General features: G+C 42.5%; 1 protein-coding gene across 1 annotated transcript in view; it reads left to right on the top strand.

Moving 5' to 3' along the window:
• ZCCHC24 (zinc finger CCHC-type containing 24) overlaps positions 1-18,435 on the top strand; it is a 111,936-nt gene extending 93,501 nt beyond the window's left edge. Inside the window, exons 3-4 of the mRNA XM_075422958.1 lie at positions 7,004-7,168; positions 18,047-18,435. Coding sequence (XP_075279073.1) covers positions 7,004-7,168; positions 18,047-18,160 — 279 coding nt within the window. The 3' untranslated portion in view covers positions 18,161-18,435. The remainder of the gene's footprint in view (positions 1-7,003; positions 7,169-18,046) is intronic.
• The last annotated feature ends 1,453 nt before the right edge of the window (positions 18,436-19,888 follow it).

Here is a 19,888-nt window from a genome sequence, read left to right as displayed (position 1 = left end):
AAAAAAGAAACTAAGGTTAGATAGAATTGTGAATGCAATGGGAGTTTCACCTTCTATTAAGACTCCACTAACAAGCTTCATCTAGAGAGATCATGTTTCTGTGCAATACACTATGCACCCAAATTTTCTTCTATGAAAAGAATGGCCTGAAAGTTTTGAGTATTGTTTGCTTGGTCTGTTATAGTAGCGCTTAGGTGGCCCAGATAAAGTTCAAGGTTCCATTGTGCTACACAAGCTACATCACCATACGTAGACCAAAGTGATTATAAAAACCACCAAAATGGCTGGAAACAGCAAAAGGACCTCTCCCCACCCCGAGATGAGGGACAGTGACTACATGACCTGACCAAGATCAGACAGGACATCTGTTAGGGCCGCATACTCGATCCAGCTGTTGGAAGTCCAACACCAGTCCTGTTACCACGTTACCATTCTTCCCAAATATTTTTCTGTTACACTGCTTGTGTCAATACCTCCAAGTCCTTTTTATTATGACAGAGGCCTATGAAAACAGCATACCATTATTTAATCAATACAGTTGTTTTCTCAGACTGTATGGTACTGAGTTTTTAGATGTTTTCTATTTCTACACAAGCTGCGGCGGGATGACTCAGATTCACAAAAAAGGAAACCCACACTAATCAGCTTCTCAGACCATTCAGTTTTAGTAATTGACACATCAGATAGTAATTAATATTTGGCAATTCTGCAAATATTGTGCTTCAAACTGACTTAGCACAGAAATGAGTATTATATCTTTAGCACAGGGGTGGTTCTAATGATCAGCTAGGCATTCTGCAGCAGAAGAAAAGCCTTTGTTCCAGAAAGCATGGCTAGGAATCTGGAAAATCTGGAAAATCTGCAAGACTAGATTCCGATTTAAATGTGAGAATGTTTGCCAAGCCAGCTTCTTGGATTGCTAGACTTTGATCAACATGTCCATGACAACCATGCCTATTGCTTTAATCATCATCAGAAGCCATGTGTCTGTTATTAGTAACAAATACTACCAAATCTTACTCTTGGTTTACCATTGTCGAAATGAGATCAAAATCACAGTTAATGTACAATATGTTGAAAATACTGATTTTTCAAAGCAACCGAGGCATACATACTCATATATTGAAATGACAAAATTGGTCTTTTTTATTGACAAACAATAATATCTATTGTTCTGTAAATCAAATAGAAATTTTTATTTAAATAGTAATGCTGTAATGAAGAGTCTGCTTTCTGACAGTTATCCCCCTTCTCCTTTGACTCATATTCAATAAGAGTTCTCACCCTATGTCAAATACACAAATTCTACTATAGATAAGGCAGCTGAAACAAAGCATTAATTTGGTTTCTGTACCCCCTAGATGGTCTTCTTATATTGCATGCACTAATTAAAGATGTACTGACAGTTTATTTAAATACCTCAGAAGTCCCAGTATCACACATCAGCAATATTATACACCAGCAACATGGACAACACATAGCAAGGAAAAATAGACCAGTTATGTTAGAATTTGTTTTCTAAACATATAACCTCTATATCTGTCTACATATTCTGTTGATAGTCAGATTTAAATGAATACAAAAGTCAGGAAGGGCAAAGAAAAAATGTTGACCAATCTAAGGATTCCCTTTTATGTGTCATTTTGGCATAAGCATGCAAGTGTATCCTCATTCTCACCACAGAGCTGAGAAAGGTCAGAGGACTTTGGTGAACTTTCCAACACTCTACAACTCGCTACAGAGTCAGGACCAGAATGCCAAGACGTCCAGTAGACCAAATCAGTCCAAATACTTAATTTTCCTTTTCTAATTGAATATTCTGGGTATGCTTTCTCATCATCATTTCATATTTCTCAAAACTATGCACGTAGAATAGCACAAAATAAGAGTGCTAGGTTGTTTGAACGCCATCTCCTAGTTGTGCTGACTTACAATTGAGGGTGCTAGAGGGCTTGCATCACAAAATAAAACTTTGGCCCTCCCATTTCTGCAAACAGCTTGGGAGCCGGTCAGTGCATCAAGCTTTGGTTTGCTATTACTGCTTTGCTGCTTTATTTAATGAAGCATCCTTATAAGCCGACCCTTAGGGAGTTGTTCCAGGAAGGGGACCTACCTACCAGTGCCATGCTGACTTCACCTTCGCCGTGCTGTACACCTTTCAGCTGCGTAACAAACTTGGGGAAAGAGGAGAGGAAGAAGAAAGTTAAATACACTGTTCCTCTGCATTTCCCTTTGAACTCTGCCCGTTGTTGTTTATAATGAATCGAGTTTTAAGCAGGGCAGGGAGGGGGTGGGGTGGTGGTTTTGGTTTTGCTGACTCTACAAACTGATACTTTGAGAGAATTGTCTGGGGAAAGCAAAGAGTCCTTTCTTGTGTCCGTCACTGCCAAGTGATTTGGCAGATTCCTCCGTGAGACGCACAATCCGATAGGTTGTGGGAGCACTTGGCTGGCCAGTTACCAGCAGAAAAGCTCAACTTAAACACTTCTAAAATCTTATTATGGCCAATTTGTGGTTTTGGCTGAAGAAAGGAAGAGGATGAAAAATAGAGGCAGCTGGGTGTTAGTGAAGGATGGAATATCAATGTCATTTTTGTTGCTGTGCCACACAAAAAACACTGGCCTCGTACGTATGTTGGATCTCGCTAAGGCAAACTGGCTAGGTAAACCTGCAAAGATGATTTCATCTTTCTTAGCATTTGCTTGGAAGACAAAGGTGATGTGCAGCCGCCTCATGATTCAGAGAGCAGGGTCCTTTCGTCTGGCTAACCGCTAGCGGACAGAGGGCCCGGCAAGGGCTTTTACAGAATCCGTGCTGCTTCCCAAATTCAAGGCCAGCGGGAGCCCCGGCACTAACGCCGTCAGTCCAAGATCAGCTTCGATCTGTGCCCGAGGGCCAGGAGGACAGCAGGGGCTCTGGGCTACCACAGCTCCCACCTCCAGGGGACTTTGGGGAAGGAAGTCTTTCCTTTCTGCAAATCCCCTGCTGATTTCCAACGTCAGAGCAGCACGAAGAATCTGTTATGTGGCCTAGATCTGGACTTTGAGATATACTTCTAGTAGCAGCCCATTTCTGGTCCTTCTCGAAAAATCTCTTTGGGTTTGATCATCCCCAAATGCCTGCCTGTCCCAACTGCATTAAGTAATCTTTGCAATGTCTGAATGAAGATACAGATAGCTGTTGGGAGAGCCATACAGATACACAGCAGGAGGAATGCTGGGCGCTTTGGTTTTACAGAGTAAGCCTGTCAAATCAGTGTCTAAAGCATAAAATTGTCAACTCCCCAGACAAAAAGAATGCCTAAAACAAAAACTTTATTCACATTACTAGGTTTGTAACCTAGTTTGAATATTATTTCATACATGGCAAGATGGAGGTTCCACCAAGCTTTTGCAGCCAAGGGTAGAAACCAGGCCAAAGACTATCCGAACCTAAAGGCAACAGGACAACATGTGTTAACATGGTAACAACAAAATATTTTGGCATTATGAATAGGGGCATAACTTTGCCAGGTTAACTCGGAACAGAAATAAATCCCTATCTGCAGAAAGAGTAAGAAAAGATAATGCTCAGTGAAGAAACTGCAGGACCTAAACAGCAACCAAGGTTTCCTATCAAACACCATTCAACTCAAGTTGGAGTGGGGAGCGAATGGGAGGTTAATGGTTTAAACAAGGTAAATCCCACATTTTGTAAAGTAAGAGTCTTTAGGTTAGTACCATAAGACAAAATGCATCTTCTCACTTGCTTTTGGCACTTAGTTAAGAAAAAATTTGGTGAAAACAGCTCTTGCCCTCCAGGTAGATGAGAGCTGAGGCACCCCTGGCAGAGCAAGCGGGTGCTCAAGCACCCTGCCACACAGGGCTGGCTGCTTCTGCACCACAGAGCAGGCTGTTTCTGGGAAATGTTTGTGCAATTCAACTGTGCAGCTGCTGAAGCCGCAGACCCCCCTCCAAAAAAAAAAGAAAAAAGATAACACGCAGCTTCAGACCTCTCAGGCCACTTGAGTGTCTTACTCAGGTTTTGCCTGCCACCAAATACTGTCAAATTTCTGTTTTGTTTGGACCTGAAGGGTGGAGGGAGTTGGAGAGTTGCCTTCACTGCTGTCAGTGCTTCCTAACGATGTTTCTCACTAGAGAAAATGAGCTTGCTTGTTTGAGAAGCTGAATTCCCTGTGGGGCACAGTTTGGGAAACTGAAAATATGGGAAGGAAAATAATATCTGTTAGGGCAAAGTATAAACATCTATAAAGCAGAAAAGTGAAACACCTACAGAGAATGTTGTAGCTTTGCCAGCAAACTAATTAAAGTCACTGACTGAGAAGGGAGCTGTAACAGCTGAAAAGATAAAATAAAAATAAATCAGAAGTTTAGTCTAGCAACTATTACAGGAAATTACCGCCGGAGTCAGGGCTCCTACGTTCTTTTCCTGGTTCTGCTTCCGATTTACTGAGCAAGTTGGAGAAGCCAGATTTCAAAAGTAGCTTCTAGTTTGAAAAGCCTCTACGTCTGATGCCCAGCTGTGCGCGCAGAGGACTTCATCGACTAGCATCTTCATTGCCCTGCCATGCATTTGCGAGGGCAGAGCGTTGTGGGGCATTGGCGTCTCTCCGAACTGGAGAAGCCTACAGCTATCAGCCAGCTCAAAGGGGCCATCTCTGCAAGCCTCCCCTGTCTGTGAACACCACGAGTTGTGGCCAGCACAACATCTTGCTGTGGGAGTCTGATGTTTGAACGCCCTTCATGGCTGGCATAACATACTGCAGTGGGAGTGTTACGGTTAAATACTGTTTGTAAACATTTGCAAGACTTCTCGGGCACGCTCTGTCTCCAAGGTCGGTGCTGCTACTTTTGGAAATAATGCACTCGGTGACCTACATGTTTTCTGAAAGGACAGCTTCTTAGTAGGGATGTTGAAGCTGCATTTCCAGGTCTGACTGCAGGAGGAGTTGAAGTAGAGTGCCACTGAAACCGAGAATCAGAAATAACTCACCTTCTGTTCAATAACATAGTAGTTGAACTACAACATGTAGTTGAAACTACAAATAAAGCAATCTGTGACACCTCGGGAGGAGGGGGAAGGTCTTTCCATTACGGAAGCTCTCTGCACACAGGGTTCCTGTTCAATTCCATGAGAATTTGTAAATGAAGAGTGCATGTGGCTCCTTCTTACACCGACTTGAGTTGTGCTGCAAATTCCTCAGAGGCAGAGCCAAAATTAAGCGTTCAGAATAAGGATGTCTCCACAAATTGACATTTTCCTGCCCTACATTTAGTCACAAGCTCCCATCCATATCAAGGGATGCCATGGACCAGAAGATTACACTCTGGGTGCCTGCCAGCACTCAGTCGTGGAAGTCCAAATGTTTCTCATTACACCAATGAACATTTTTTTTCTTCTGTGCAAGACTTCTGTAAATATGTGTGTCCTGGTGTCAGCTTTGTCTTTGCTCTGAGCCAGAATATTTACAGTGGCTTGTCAGATTGAGTGTTGTGAACCAAATTATTATAGATGTTTGCCGATTTGTAACAGAGGTTGCTACTGCATCCGATCTTTTAAAGAACAACATCACTATGCTGAGGAATAAACACGAAGAACAGAGAATGTTGTTTACTAACACCACAGAAAAAATAAAAATAAAGAGGCCAGAGCAGATTTGGGGTCCTCCGCCAGCATGCGGGATGGAGCACGCTCGATGTCCCTTCCCTGCTCGCTCCCACATGCGACCCTGGAGGTAACACAGCATGTGCCATCATCAGCCAGGGGGCTTGAGTCGCAGAGCTCCTGCCAAGCTCAGGTCTTCTGCCAACCACCTGCTTTTTCAACTCCTGTTTTCACATAGAAACCAGTTTGGATCTACACACTGAGAAATCATACAAGCTCCCGAAACAAAAACAAACCCTTTCCCAGCACAATGGGTCATTTGACTTTTGTAAACTTCATCTGGGAACCTTAAAAAAAAAAAGCTGCAGAGGCATGACATATAAATAAATGACAAAGAACCCTTTGATAGGTGATCATACCATTCTGCCACTATATAGGCAAAGTATCTCCCTCTAGGCAACAACAAACAAAGTACAGTGAATACATGGGCAGCATTTCAGCACCTGCTAGAGACTCTGGGAGCATGGCTTCATCTTTACAGGTATCTTCAGCACAGCTGTATGCAATACTCTTATCTCCACCTTAACATATTAGCATGTTATGTACCTTACTAATCTTTTGTTAAGTACAACACACAGTTTTAGTGAGTGTATTTAGGAAAAAAAGCTATTTGCATAAGGTCATTGTCTACTAGCTTCCCTAGATAGGAAGGCTTTCTTTAGGGAACATTTAACATTTAGACATCACAACAGTCCATCTGAGAATCCCTTCCTGTTTCCCTCAAAACATGGGAATCAGAGAAACTGTTTACCAAGAGCAAGAAAGCAAATGAAGTTCATGAAGTTAGTGATTTCCTCTAATCAAAACCATGTCTTTCCTTCATACTCAATCCCAATGCATATGCACATACTAATGAATTGCCAATATCTCATTGTTTAGAGGCTGTGCAAAGCTGAATTATGAAAGTTTTCTTAATGATAGGTTCTAGTGGGAAATAGACAAAGATCTAGTTAAGAAATACAGTCCTTTACTAGTGAGATACGTCTCTAGATGCTATATATAATACCAGCAATATGTGCTCAATAGAGATGATCTTACCATAGTGAAATGGGTATTAAAACTCTTCATTGCAAAAAGCGCATGAGTATTTCTAAATATTCTGTTCAGGTGTCACAAGTGTTACAAGTCTTCTTGAACTTTTAAATACTTCTTACAGAAGTAACTCAGAACTGTTAAACTCTAGCCTCAACATACAAACTCTCCATTAAGGGGATATGACCTTCATGTCTGCCTCCAGTATCTTTTGCCCAAAGTTTCCTAATTAAAAAAACACCTCACTTTTCTACTACTCCCCCACATCCCTTTTTTGACCATTCATTGCTATGTCTCTGTTTCGTAGGCTCGTCCAAAAGGAGAAGGCCTGACTCCATACCAGGGCAAGAAACGCTGCTTCGGTGAATATAAGTGCCCCAAATGCAAGAGAAAATGGATGAGTGGAAACTCCTGGGCTAACATGGGACAAGAATGTATCAAGTGCCACATTAATGTTTATCCTCACAAACAGGTAGGAGAAGTGCAGACCTGCTGGCATACAGGCTTGGAACTGGGAAGGCTCTTGACTTTGTAAGGCGTGGGCAAGACTTAAACAGGACTTGATGTGGACTACAACATGTTACAAAAAATTGTTTCCCAGATGAGCTGCTGTTCTCAGTCCTGGAAATCTGGACTGGTGTCAGAGCTGCAAAATTCGAATGTCCTATCTTTCAGTCAAAATACCTCCAAAACAAAATCCTCACCTGCCTTTATTATACAAACAGGTTGTGGGGTCTTATAATCTGAGATGGAGTAAAAATAGGTTCAGCAGTAACAATAGGCCTCCTAGTTCTCCTGATTGTCTTCATATTTATACCAATTTAGCATTTCATTCCACTGTTGTCAGTGGAGTTTCACCTTTGCACTACTTTTTTTTCCACCTGTTGAAATAAGATTGGATTTGGTCAAGGAGCTATGCCTATTTATAAAGATTAGTGATAAAAGAGAACAATACTAAGATGACTCCTGCCTACAGAATTCTTTGGTAAAGCAGGACAGCCTGGTTAAAGAGAGTTTCTTGGTTTCCATAATACCAAGTGATGCCCAAGGCAAAGAACTTCAAGAGAAGTTTATTAAGCTGAAAGGGTCAACTCTAAGAAGTGGCTCTGCTAGGAAAGCTGAATCTGCCATCCTGTCAGCCATAGCTCACATGGTGCACGCAGACTGCCTTCTGCTCCCTGCAGATTGCAGTTGCCTCTATCCCTTGAGGTAATTTCCTGCATTTCCAGCTCACGATGGAAAAACTGACGGTCAGTTCCTGCTTAATCCCACCAGAACTGGGCACAAGCAGTCAACCAGTTCAGCAAGATTCTTTAGTGGGAGACAGACAGACCAACTGTATGAGCTCATACCCCTTGTTTTCCTGACAAACGAGACTACAGGCTGGCTGTCAAAGCTGAATTTTTGTGCAGAAAGTCACTTTTGACAACCCCATGAAAAATAGATTTGGCTGTCATGGAAAAATCTGAGGGGGATTTTGCAATATTGCAGAAAATTGTTGTGGATAGGAAAGGTGAATTATTTTAAGAGTTTGGGAGGTGTGATTTGCCTCAGGTGTAATTCATCCTAGCTGAATCTTAGTAATAGAGCTCTGCATGGGTCAAGTTACCTGCTGCCCACTCAGAGACAGCTCAAATCATAGACGGATCATTTGGATGTACTTACAGTAGGTGTAAAGGAAATTCCATCAGGAGCCTTAGGTGTCTCATTAGTTGCAAAATTCCTATAAAAAGCTCTTTCCATGGGCTCATAAGGAACACTTCATACCATTTCATGAGATTTTTGTCGGGGAAGGTGTCAGGAAAAAAAATCCGAGAGGAGGATACTGTGACTTTACTATGATGAAAAGACAGGGAAATATCAGAATTCATTGCAACAAGCAGGAAGAGGAGATACAAATAAGTTTATTAAGCTTTATCCCCCCCAGGAATACCACATCAACTGTATTTCCTCCTCTTGTACACTTCGTCAAATTCTAAGGGCAAGCTATGGCAACATGGCATTCCAATGTGCAGCCAAAATATTGATTTAGAATTGCTGGTACCTTGAAGTAGTATAAATTGCAGTTTAAATTTAGTGGTTGAAGCCTGCCATGCTTGTGGCAGAAGCCTTGGCTTAAACTTGACATACTTCACTATGAGATGATCATCCCTTCTTTCCATCACAGGAGTTTTTCTACTTCACAGGGAACTTGTACAATTCCCTGGCTAAGCCAGTGAATATCTTTGTTTCTGTTGGCCCGTTGAGATGTGTTCCGTCCCCCTTTCTTTGGGCTAATGCCACTCATTCCAAACCCGGAAACCAGAGGTCAGCTTTAGAAACTGCAGTCTAACTTCCCTGACAAAACTGTGACTGGAAACTATATAGCAAGTGAGAAAAAGCAAAGACCTCTTTTTTTTGTGGAAGCATATATAGATATATGGAAGGAAAGCTAAACAATTTTCTTTCATTAACTTACATGAGACAATCTCGAAGCTTCCAAGGTCTCTGGTTCCTCGCCTCTGCTTAAACAGCTTATGTAGACAACTGCCCCAAAATCCAGGCTCAGCAATGAAGTCATTTATCACATGCATGGAAGTGCAGTCTTGAGGGTGAGAGAAATTACAAGACCACTGATTTATGACAAGAGTTTATAAATATTTACTTTGTTCTTTGAAATTCTTTGCATCATTTGTGTTAAAGGGTCACAAGAAATTGCTCAAGACGTATTCCATCCACACTACACAAGAGGCACTGTAGACTTGGGAATAGGTATATTTTGTAGTAAAGAAGGTTTGCAGGTGGTCCCTTGGGCAGAGTTGCCCTCATGGCAGGGGCTAGAGGACTCTAATCTGCATCGCAGTGCTGAAGTCAAAGACCTAGTGTGGAAGGGTTGCAGTCTACATTGCTATTGTGCTTGCCTTGCAGCCATGTACGTGGTGTTCTCCAGGGAATAATCACAGCATGTGATCACAGCCTGCAGGTTTCCATCGCTGACCCCCATCACTACATTTCCACATCATTCCTGAAGGACACTGTAACTCAGGATGTGGAAGAGCTTTGCTCTTCTTATCTATCCATGTGTTCCTGTCCCACCAGTAGGTGTTGCAGCTATTTGAGAACTTCAAGACAAGAGTGCATTTCAACCAGGCTTCCAGATATAAATAACTTGCAGCTAGTCACTACTGCTTTTTCCCAAAATTTGAACTTACAACTTTGAGTAGAAAGATTTTACATCCTGTTGTCTCTGCCTCAGCTTCTATTTCTCAGTGTTACTATCATCATTCTTTCAGTTTTTTATTCAATATTCCAGAGGTGCCCTGTGCTGCTTCCGATCAAACATACCAGCAATAGCCAGACAGTAAAGAAAACAGCATCAGTTCGTGCACAGAGCCAGCAACAAAGGAGAGCTAACTGAGGATGCATGAGGCCAGCGCTGCTTCTTGACAGAACCTAGCATTTGCTAACCCACACACAGGTTTTGTCCAGGCATCCAGCTCCACACCAGACTTTCTCTAAACATTTATCGACATTTATCTGTGTGGTGTTATTCTGCACCATTTTGGAAAATACGCTCTAGCCAGTCACCAGTACGCTTGCACTAATGACTATTTTGTAAAAGCACAGTGAAAGATATTGAATAAAAGTCCAATATTTCTCATTTGAGAGTTAAAGCACAAAAAACCTCATTGTACACATAAGATGGTTTTAGTAGTTTTTTTTAATTAGCACTGCTACATCACCTTAACATTCTCTCTATATATTTCCTATTTATTCTTTAGATTTTGATTACTTTGTTGGCATCTACCATAGGAGAGTCCTCATTCATGTTTGAGTTCCTATGCACTTCTAGAAGATCCTAGCAATCACTTTTTTCCCCTCCTGGTGAATAACTGGATGTCCTCAGCTAATTATGTGCTCCTATTGCCTTCATTATAGGGGTTCAGAGTATTTTCACTCTCATCCGAATCTTCCATTAGACAGTTTTTCCAATTTAAACAACTCATCTAAGAAAAGATGCTGCCTCTCCCAAGAAGCCACGTTTCTCTTATGCCATTTTAACTCCATTCGAGAAAAAGAAATAAGTATTGTTTTGTAGGATCTATTTGCTCCCTGCAAAGTCACCATGCTGTGTGATGTCATCATAGTACAAGTTATCCACAAGTGGATTTTTTTTTAACTTAACAAAACCCAGATGAACAGGTCAGACAGGAGTTCAACCTCCATTCAAGCTCGAACACTGTTTACGTCCAGGGAAATAAATTATTTCTGCTTTTTGTCAAAATTTCTTCTCTGCAATCTGTTGGACACTCATTATCTCCTTTTCTTACTCCTTGCCCTACCATTTGGTAAACAGATCATTGCAGCCTAACAGATTAAAAAGTTATCTTGAACATTATTTAAAAAAAAAGGTCCCTTTATCAGCTGATACAAACCACTCTTGGTTCCTCAGCATCAGCTAGCCTCATGTCAAGTTACAAGAGCCTCCAACACTACGAAAAGTACTTAACTGCAAACAACTTGGACCATGCCTAAAGCCAGTTAGGTGCCACATCACCCTGGCGACAGCACATGATGAAAGTCTCCATTCACAATAGTACATACAGAAAGAAAACTCATACCAGACCACATCAAAGTCCCCTATTCCACATCTGACCCTGTGCAGCAGAGAACACTTACAGGAAGGTATGGATATAGGACAAGACACAGCAGCCACCTCCGAGGATGCTTTTCCATCCTCTGGTATTGCCCAGTATCTCTGCATTCCCCCAGTTCCTCACCGAATGGATCAACACCTGCAGTCTATTCAATAGCTGTAACATAACCACACATGCCACCAAGCTTTGCTACATCCTGAGTATTGGAGATTAGGATGCTTTTGTCCAATTTAGGAGAAAAAAAAAATGAATTCCTTATATTCAGGATTGCTTGACATTTATTGCAGTGAATCAGGAGCTTATTCTGAATTCCCAGGCTCACCCTTTTCTCCAGTCCTCATCTGCACCTCTCTCTCACCTTCCCCAGTTACCTTCCTCAATCTCTGGATTTTTCAGCCCTCTAGGGCTTGTCCAGATTGTCTCAGCAGGAATGGTTTGTCCCTGAGTACTCCCGTGTGGCTGGCTCAGGCAAGAATATCAGAGTACTGAAGATAATGATCTCCGCTCTGGATGGTTCTGGGGTAGCCATTCAGGCACACGTGCTGGGTCTGCGAGTGGCTCCTGCAACTATGCTCAAATCTTGATTTCCTATGCATCCCTTTCGTTAGTGCGTCCCTGGAGAGGAGAGCAGCCACACTTCCCTGCCACCTGCTCTTTGTACCTGGAGGCTCCAGGAAATGATCCCGTGCCAATTCCCTGGCAAGGAAGGTCTCAGTTCAGCCCTGCGCTCTTACTCGACGTACCCTAACTGTGAGAATGAGCTTTTAATCTCTCTGGGGCAGGAAAAGTCTTCTCAGTGATTTACAGCTGTGTATATACTTCAGCGTGCGCTATAAATACAGCTCTAAATCTCCGCATTTAAGAGAGATGGCAGAGCACATATTACAAGAAGTAACACAAGAGCCTGGTAGCGGGGCTGCTGCCATTCATTCTCCAACTCATCCACGCAGCAGGGGATCAGGTGGCTCTCCCAACCTGAGCTGCACAACTGCTCCTTGTCCCAAGGAAGCTCTGTGTGCATTTTTGGTTTTGTGACGAAGTTTTGCCCACTGTTCCTCCTCTTGCGTTTCCACCACATCCCTCAAGCAGTGAACCTCCCCGTGGGAGTGCTTACAGAAACTCACAGGACACGGGGCAAAAACTGGAGGCTAGTTGAGCTCTAGCCTTACTGAGGAATAGGAGACCAAAGAACTACCCTCACAAAGCTGCTGTATGGCTATTCCAAAAGCCATTCCCTGGGTAGTTACTTCAGCTACTCTAAACAAACAGAAGTTTTAGATGATATTTAAACCTACCTCTTATTCTTCCAAGGAATTTGGATTTTGTAGTTGTTTATGCTCCTTCTTACCCTGCTCCATCAAAGGAGCCAGTCCTGATAGCCATTCACTGGCATTCTTGGCACTGGGACAGCCCAGATGCCAAGCTTTGAATTCTCATTTTCTTCCCATGCCCGCTACAGCAACAACATCTGCACCTGTGGTTGCTTCCTGGCTGACCTCTTATCAAGGCTTCTTCTCTGACTTTGTGGCTAAGTCCAGTGCTGTTTGTGATGACAGCTGTTGCGCTGGTGCAGAACCAGCCATCTGGTGACCAACTTGTCCTCTTGGACACTGTTTTCTTCCAGCTGTCAGGAATTTACTGTTGGACTGGAAATAATTTGGTATGTAAATATGTTCTTCATGATATCCAAGCTATTACTTCCTCGGGCAATGCAGCAGTCCCATCACAATTCCCATACCCAGGTGCACCCATAGCCACCTCTCTTCTCTCAGTGTGAGGAGGGAGGGGTCTGATCACTCCAGCTCAAACTTCTCAACAGTTGCAGGCCTACGAGTATGATCTCTCAACTGTTTAGATTGAATAAACCCTCCCCAGCATGACCCTACTTGTGTGCTCCAGAAGTGGAAATACAGACCATGCCAGACTGCTGCTTCTCTGAACTCTGAAAAGACATTTTTTGCCATTTAGCTCATGCTGTTATCATTCATTCCTAGCTGGCCTGTCCCAGAGGCATGCTGCTGACAGCAGCTGCTTGCTGTCTGAGCATCGTGCCTCTGGTCTGCGGCCTTCTTATCACTGCCTCTCGGATCCACAGCAACAACGAAGGGCCTCGTTAATGCCCCTGTTCCCCCCAGCAGACAGAAAAGCAGAGGGTCTGCGGCTCAGGAATGCACATTGCATTTCAACCTTTTTTCCTCAGTGGATAATTTTTAATCGGACTAAAAACTTACAAATTCATGACAGCATGCATATCTTGAGGGCGGCATAGCTAGCTATGGCTCCTTAAGATTGTTAACCTAGCAATTATCCTGCCAGCTATAGTTGTAGAATCCATTTCTACTCACATATGTAATCCGTCATTTAATCATCTCATTTGCTCCATTAAGATTTGAGGTAATGAGTCCAAAAAATTATTTTTAAGTGTTTTCTTACATCTGAATTTTGATACAATCCTTTATCCATCAGTGGTGCAATCAAATTGTTTCATTCTACAACAACAACAAAAAAATCAGTTTCCTAAATACAAACATAAGCAGCTACATATTCCATTCTGCTGCTTAGTGGAAGCAAATTTTCCTCAAGGATGTCCTAGTGACGTTTTCTGACACCTAACACTTTGTAAGGGTGAGCTTTTTGTTTGGAGGGGTTTGGGTTTTAACTGACTTGCAGGGAATGCAGAGCTCATTCAGTACATGTAGACTGGGACAGCAATATTTCATAATCAAAAGTTAATTTGCAGGACAGGAATTGCTATATAAATTAAATTTATTTCAGCTTCATTCCCCTGAGGCAACAGTTTTAGTCACTACCACCACCTGCTTTCCTGGTGGAGCTGCACAAGATTATTTCCACCCGGCAACTACCAGGAGAAAATTAAAGAAAGACGCACAAAAATGAAGAATGTAACAGTGCCCATCCCTGTAGTATTTACTGTAAATATGGACTGCCAAATCCTGGATGCTTGGATTAAAAAAAAAAATAGAGAATGAAAACTGAAGTATTATATTTAAACTCTCCATTTAGTGGAAAAAAGAATACCTTTCCCAGAAAAACGTAGCAGAATTTTCTGTTGTTTTACAAGCTCCATTTCACCGCTTTCTAAGGAAAGGAATTATTTTTCCAGCTAAATAGCCTGTCCCCTTCTCCACGCCCTCTCCAAACTCATGGCTGAGTTTTCATGCTACCAGCCTCTGAGCAGCAGCACAGGACTCTTGCAGCCTCCTCAGCTATTCAGATCTTGTGCATAATTCAGGCAATCCCCAAAACTAATACACAGCGTGCAGCAGCCCATCCCTGCCGCACCCCTCTCGCGCCAGCATCTTCTCCTTCCACCATGCCAAAGCTGGTGAGACTTGTCCAAGGTCACCCTGTGCCAAGGAACTCCAGTCTTGATGGACACACAGCTCCTTGGCTGTCTAACGTCCTACCCTTTTAGCATGGTGTAAAGAAAGGTTGCAAGGGTGTAAGGTTGTTGTTTTAAAGTTCTCCACAATTAGTAATGGACAAATAGCAGTAGGACAAGAACAGTATAGGGTATTTGAAGGGTTATAAGCCTTACAAGAAACGCAATGAAGAGAAAACAGCAAACGGAGATAAGCTGGGACTTAATTTTATGTACAATTTGGATTGTAGTGTTTTTGGGACACATACCATGCACACTACTAGTTTTGAAGCTTCAGCCCTCACCAGAAACATAGCCCATGCTCTGCTCCTTCCAGCCAGCCCTTGGCAACCTGCTTCCCTGCATCCATAACCCCTCTCTTCCCAGCCTCTGTGGCGTAACTCGTAGGTAATAAAAACATTTCTGGAATCAAAATGCTTTGCAGGCCAAAAAGCTGAGCTCAATCAACACAGAGGAAAAGCAAACCACGGAGAGCTATTGTTTCTGAAAACCATCCAAAAACTCTTGGCGCTTCAAGACATTCCCAATGTCCTTTGCAATATTTCCAGGAAAAATTATTCCCAAGGCCTTGCGTATTAAAAAAAAAAGTCTGGCTTATATCAATAAACATGATAACTGCTGTATTTTTTCTGTTTAATCAGAGCACAGCTAGCATGTAGAAGCAATCAGAGCTGAGTCAAATAGCCTGGTTTAAGTGTAGCATTTCAAAACTGTCACGTTCTCCACTGAGGAGCATAAATTAACTCCTGGGACTCCTGAAACCAAGCATCTTTTTTGACTATGTTTATGTTATGCAAATTCTTGAAGAAAGGTCATGGGCAGATGTTGGTGGAAGAAGTGGTAGAAAAAGCAGAAGGGCAGTTTTTCAGACCCAATAAACTCATTCAACTTATCTGTGTGGTGGCAGAAGCACTGCCTGCGCCAGTGGTTAGGTTGCAAGCCTAGAAACAGGATGGCTGGTTCTGATCTCAAATCCTAACATGCTGACTTCCAACAAGTCATTCAAAGCTCAATGGGGCTGCAGAGGGAGGTTAAAGGATTTAGAGGAGATGAGGGGCCCATCTACTTTCTTTATCCCCTACCTGATACAGGAAATCCAATTTACAATTAAATTGTAAATGAAGTTAAACTCAAAGACATATAATACGTGGCCCAGGACAGACGAAACTTCAGGCAATATCATGGGTAAGAACATTGAATCAGTAACAAACCATTGGCAATCACCACTGAATTACTCTCATATATTGTTTTTGCTAGCTGTGCAATATGAGTTTCACTTACAATCCAATACATCCAAGCAAGAATTTGCAGGCATCCCTTCTTCAGGACAACAGAATATATTTTGGCTCATTTCATCTACTCAGAGAGCTGAAAAACCCTGCTATTCTCTGGATTATAAGCTGTTCTTGCAGTGTTATATAGCCAAAAAAAAAAGCTTTGAATGTCTCTGTTCTTGCTATCTGCAGGGTCTCAGGTGGGTGGCTTTGGGATGAAGAACTTATAAATGAAAACTCAGATATCAGGTGTACTTTAAGATTTTACAGCTAAAAAAGTCTTTAAGATGTGCGCTTGCAGCCCAGAAAGCCAACCTTATCCTGGGCTGCATCAGGAGAAACGTAGACAACAGGGAAAGGGAGGGGATTCTGCCCCTTTACTCCACTCTCGTGAGACCCCACCTGGAGCCCTGCATCCAGCTCTGGAGCCCCCAACATAAGAAGGACAGGGATGTGTTGGAGTGGGTCCACAGGAGGCCATGGAGATGATCAGAGGGCTGGAGTACCTCTCCTATGAGGACAGGCTGAGGGAGTTGGGGCTGTTCAGCCTGGAGAAGAGAAGGCTCCGGGGTGACCTTAGAGCAGCTGCCAGTGCCTGAAGGGGCCGACAGGAAGGATGAAGAGGGGTTTTTCCACAAGGGTGTGTAGTGATAGGACAAGGGGGAATGGCTGTAAACTAAAAGAGGGCAGATTTAGATTAGACATTAGGAAGGAATTCTTCACCATGAAGGTGGTGAGGCACTAGCACAGGTTGCCCAGAGAAGCTGTGGCTGCCCCCTCCCTGGCAGTGTTCAAGGCCAGGTTGGACAGAGCTCTGAGCAACCTGGTCTGGTGGAAGGTGTCCCTGCTCATGGCAGGGGGGTTGGAGCCAGATAATCATTAAGGTCCCTTCCAACCCAAACCATTCTACGATTCTAAGATTTAGGAAAGGTGCAAAAAGGCAAATGGCCATAATTTTGTAATTTCTATTTGTATTTATCCACCCCCTGCTCCAAGAATCCTGTTTTGAACAGATAAGCAAGGGTTTCTAGTGAGACCAGTGAGAAGCCTGTGGCTTGTTTTCAGATTTCACACCACATGCTGTCTCTACCACAGCCCCACAGAACAACCGCTGTCTTCGTGGGAAGGCACCATTCAATGAAATAGTCTTTCAGGTACGCTGCACAAAACCAGAGTTTTCAAACAAATGGTGCACTTTAAGATGTTCTACCCCACATCTCTCACCTCTTTACCTGTTAGACTTTTCAAACACTTAACCTGGCTGCAATATTTACTATGGGTATTTTATTTTCAGAATGATTGTGAAACCCTTTACCTGTCATGGAAAATTAAGGAACAAAGATCTACTAAATTCAAAGCAGTTTCATATCCTTGTTTAGCCAAATATACCTCCAACCCTGTGATTGCACAAATATGATTAAAAGTATATAGTCAATTTATTATTCAGGTTCAGGGCAAAGGGTTTTGTTGTTACATTAGGGGTTTTTTTGTTTGGGTTTAATTTTTCAGGTTTTTTTTATTAATAGCTTTGCAGCTGCTCTACTTCAAAAATGTCAGCCTCAGAAATATGGGACTGAGTGTTGGGAAAACCTCATTAGCTATGTGAAAACTGCGTGTGGTCAAGACAGTTTCTGGTCGTAGGAGCTAATCCTAGCATCACTGATCCCTGCTGGCATTGCTGGGGAGTGGGATTCCCATGCTTGAGGTGTTAATGCCTTCAGGACGTCTCAGTTACTGGAGCCAAGAGAATAAACTCCTCTGTGTTACTGCTTTTAGAAATATAGTCCCCTGCTGTCTTTTAGTCATTTGTCTATGATAATGTTACTACCACCATTATGAAGGAGAATGGCATTAAGTTGTGAGGCTGCTCCAAACCAGCGCAGAGCGGAAAAAATCCTTCGTCCCTTCAGGAAGGAAATACAGGACCTTGATAATTGCTAGGAGAAAACTGAGTTAAGCGTGAAAGTAGGCTTCACGTGCACAGTGAAGAGTGACAAAACCTTGGATCTGATCCGATTTCCTTCCTTCTACTGCAGAGACCCCTGGAAAAGCCGGACGGCCTGGATGTTTCGGATCAGAGCAAAGAGCATCCCCAGCATCTGTGTGAGAAGTGCAAAGTTTTGGGCTACTACTGCCGCCGTGTGCAATAAAACTTTGGAGTGGCCTCTTCCCGTCCCCATCGTCCTTCAAGAGCCTCGGGCAGCACGCGATCAACAGCAACACAACAAATCAAGATAAAAGCTAAAATAATTGCCAATATTGCCTACCTAATAATATGCCTTACCATTAATAGAATGTAACATGTCTCCTGTGCACGTGTGCGACAGGTATTTACAGGACTATGGTTTGTACACATACATATATATGTAAATTTTATATATATATGTACACACACATATATAAAGTGTTAGTGTGCACAACAGAACCGTGGTTGCAGGTTCTGCTGATTGTTTACACAGACCCTATACCATGGCCAGGTGAAATGAAGTACTAGTCAATAGGCAAGGTGTAATATTCACAAGGAATATATGTTATATGTATGGCTTTTGCAGAGGTTAAGTAACTGCGGGGCCACTCTTTGCCAGCACTCACCCACAGCGCGAACCTTATTCCTATTATATGACCAGACAAAGGAAGATGAAACAAGCCACAGCATAGAAGAAGGAAAATCACTGTTCTCCCAGTTTCGAGGGTTTTGTGCTGCTGCTTTCTTGGACTTTCTCCATTTGTTACCGTCGCTTGGGCAGGGCTTAGGCAAAACCATTTTTGCAGGATGTGGCAAAAAAAAAGTGAATAATTGTTTGAGAGTGTGGGTTGGATAGAAAGGGGATTCCATAATGGGACCCAGAGCATTAGGAAGGATTCCAAGAGGTTTTTGGAGGAGACAAATTTGTCTTGCTTGCACAACTAACAGATCCTTCTCTTGTCATATAATCCCACTGAAATGGTCCCTGTACGTGTACGGGCTATTCGTTAGGCCACAAGCACACTAAATTTACTGCGAATAAGGGGGCATAAGAATACTTAAAACTGTCCCCAAAACCCTTAATTGAAAGATTAGCCAAACTTACGATTTATAATAGTTTTAAAGCCACTTTCTGGAAATATTTTTATGTCCTGTTTTCTACTGTACAAACTTGTTATAATACAAAACTTCGTAGCCATAGGGGTGTTCTGAGGCATGGAGAACACTCTATATAACCTTCTCTCTTTATGTCTTCCTGAAAAACCTACATACCTGAGGAGAAATGTAGGAGTTCTATTTCAGTGTCCCATTTCAGGTACAACTTTGGGCAGCGGCATCCTGCTGCAAAGTAGTATCTCGTCAGGGATTGGGAAGTGTCATGAATTGAAAGTACCTTGAGACAGTATCCTGTTTGTATGTCTACGTAAGAGTACATTGGCAAAAGGATGCAAGCAGCAATTCACTTGGCATTATTCACTATAAAAAGTTACAGGGATAATGTTTGCTTGGGTTTTTTTTTAAATCAACAATTTCTATTTTTATGAAGTTTCCTTTAGAGAGACTGATTTTTGTGAATGATACTTAGTGGAAATACTTTAAATCCAAAATAACTTGATGTGAATTAAATTTGTTTTGAGGGTCAATTCCATAACGCTAAGACAGAGGGGTGTTTATGCCAAGTTAGAGCAGAATGCTACCAGTACGTATAGTCAAGCTCTTGTAAAGCAAATTGCAAATTTACAGTCAGCATTCATATAGGAAACGCGAAGCTCTTCACAAATTCGCTCTAGGGTGAAACTTTTGCCATTTCCCTGCTTTGCTATCAGCAGGGCAAAACTTTTTCTGCTTATTCTGGTGGTATTGTCACATACGTATCTCAGACTTCATTACTTATGGGGTAGCCCCGGTGATC

The sequence above is a fragment of the Opisthocomus hoazin genome, chromosome 6 (assembly GCF_030867145.1).
Source record: "Opisthocomus hoazin isolate bOpiHoa1 chromosome 6, bOpiHoa1.hap1, whole genome shotgun sequence".
Lineage (NCBI taxonomy): Eukaryota > Metazoa > Chordata > Aves > Opisthocomiformes > Opisthocomidae > Opisthocomus > Opisthocomus hoazin.
The sequence above is the reverse complement of the archived record's forward strand: the minus strand, read 5'-3'. Positions and strand labels throughout refer to the sequence as shown.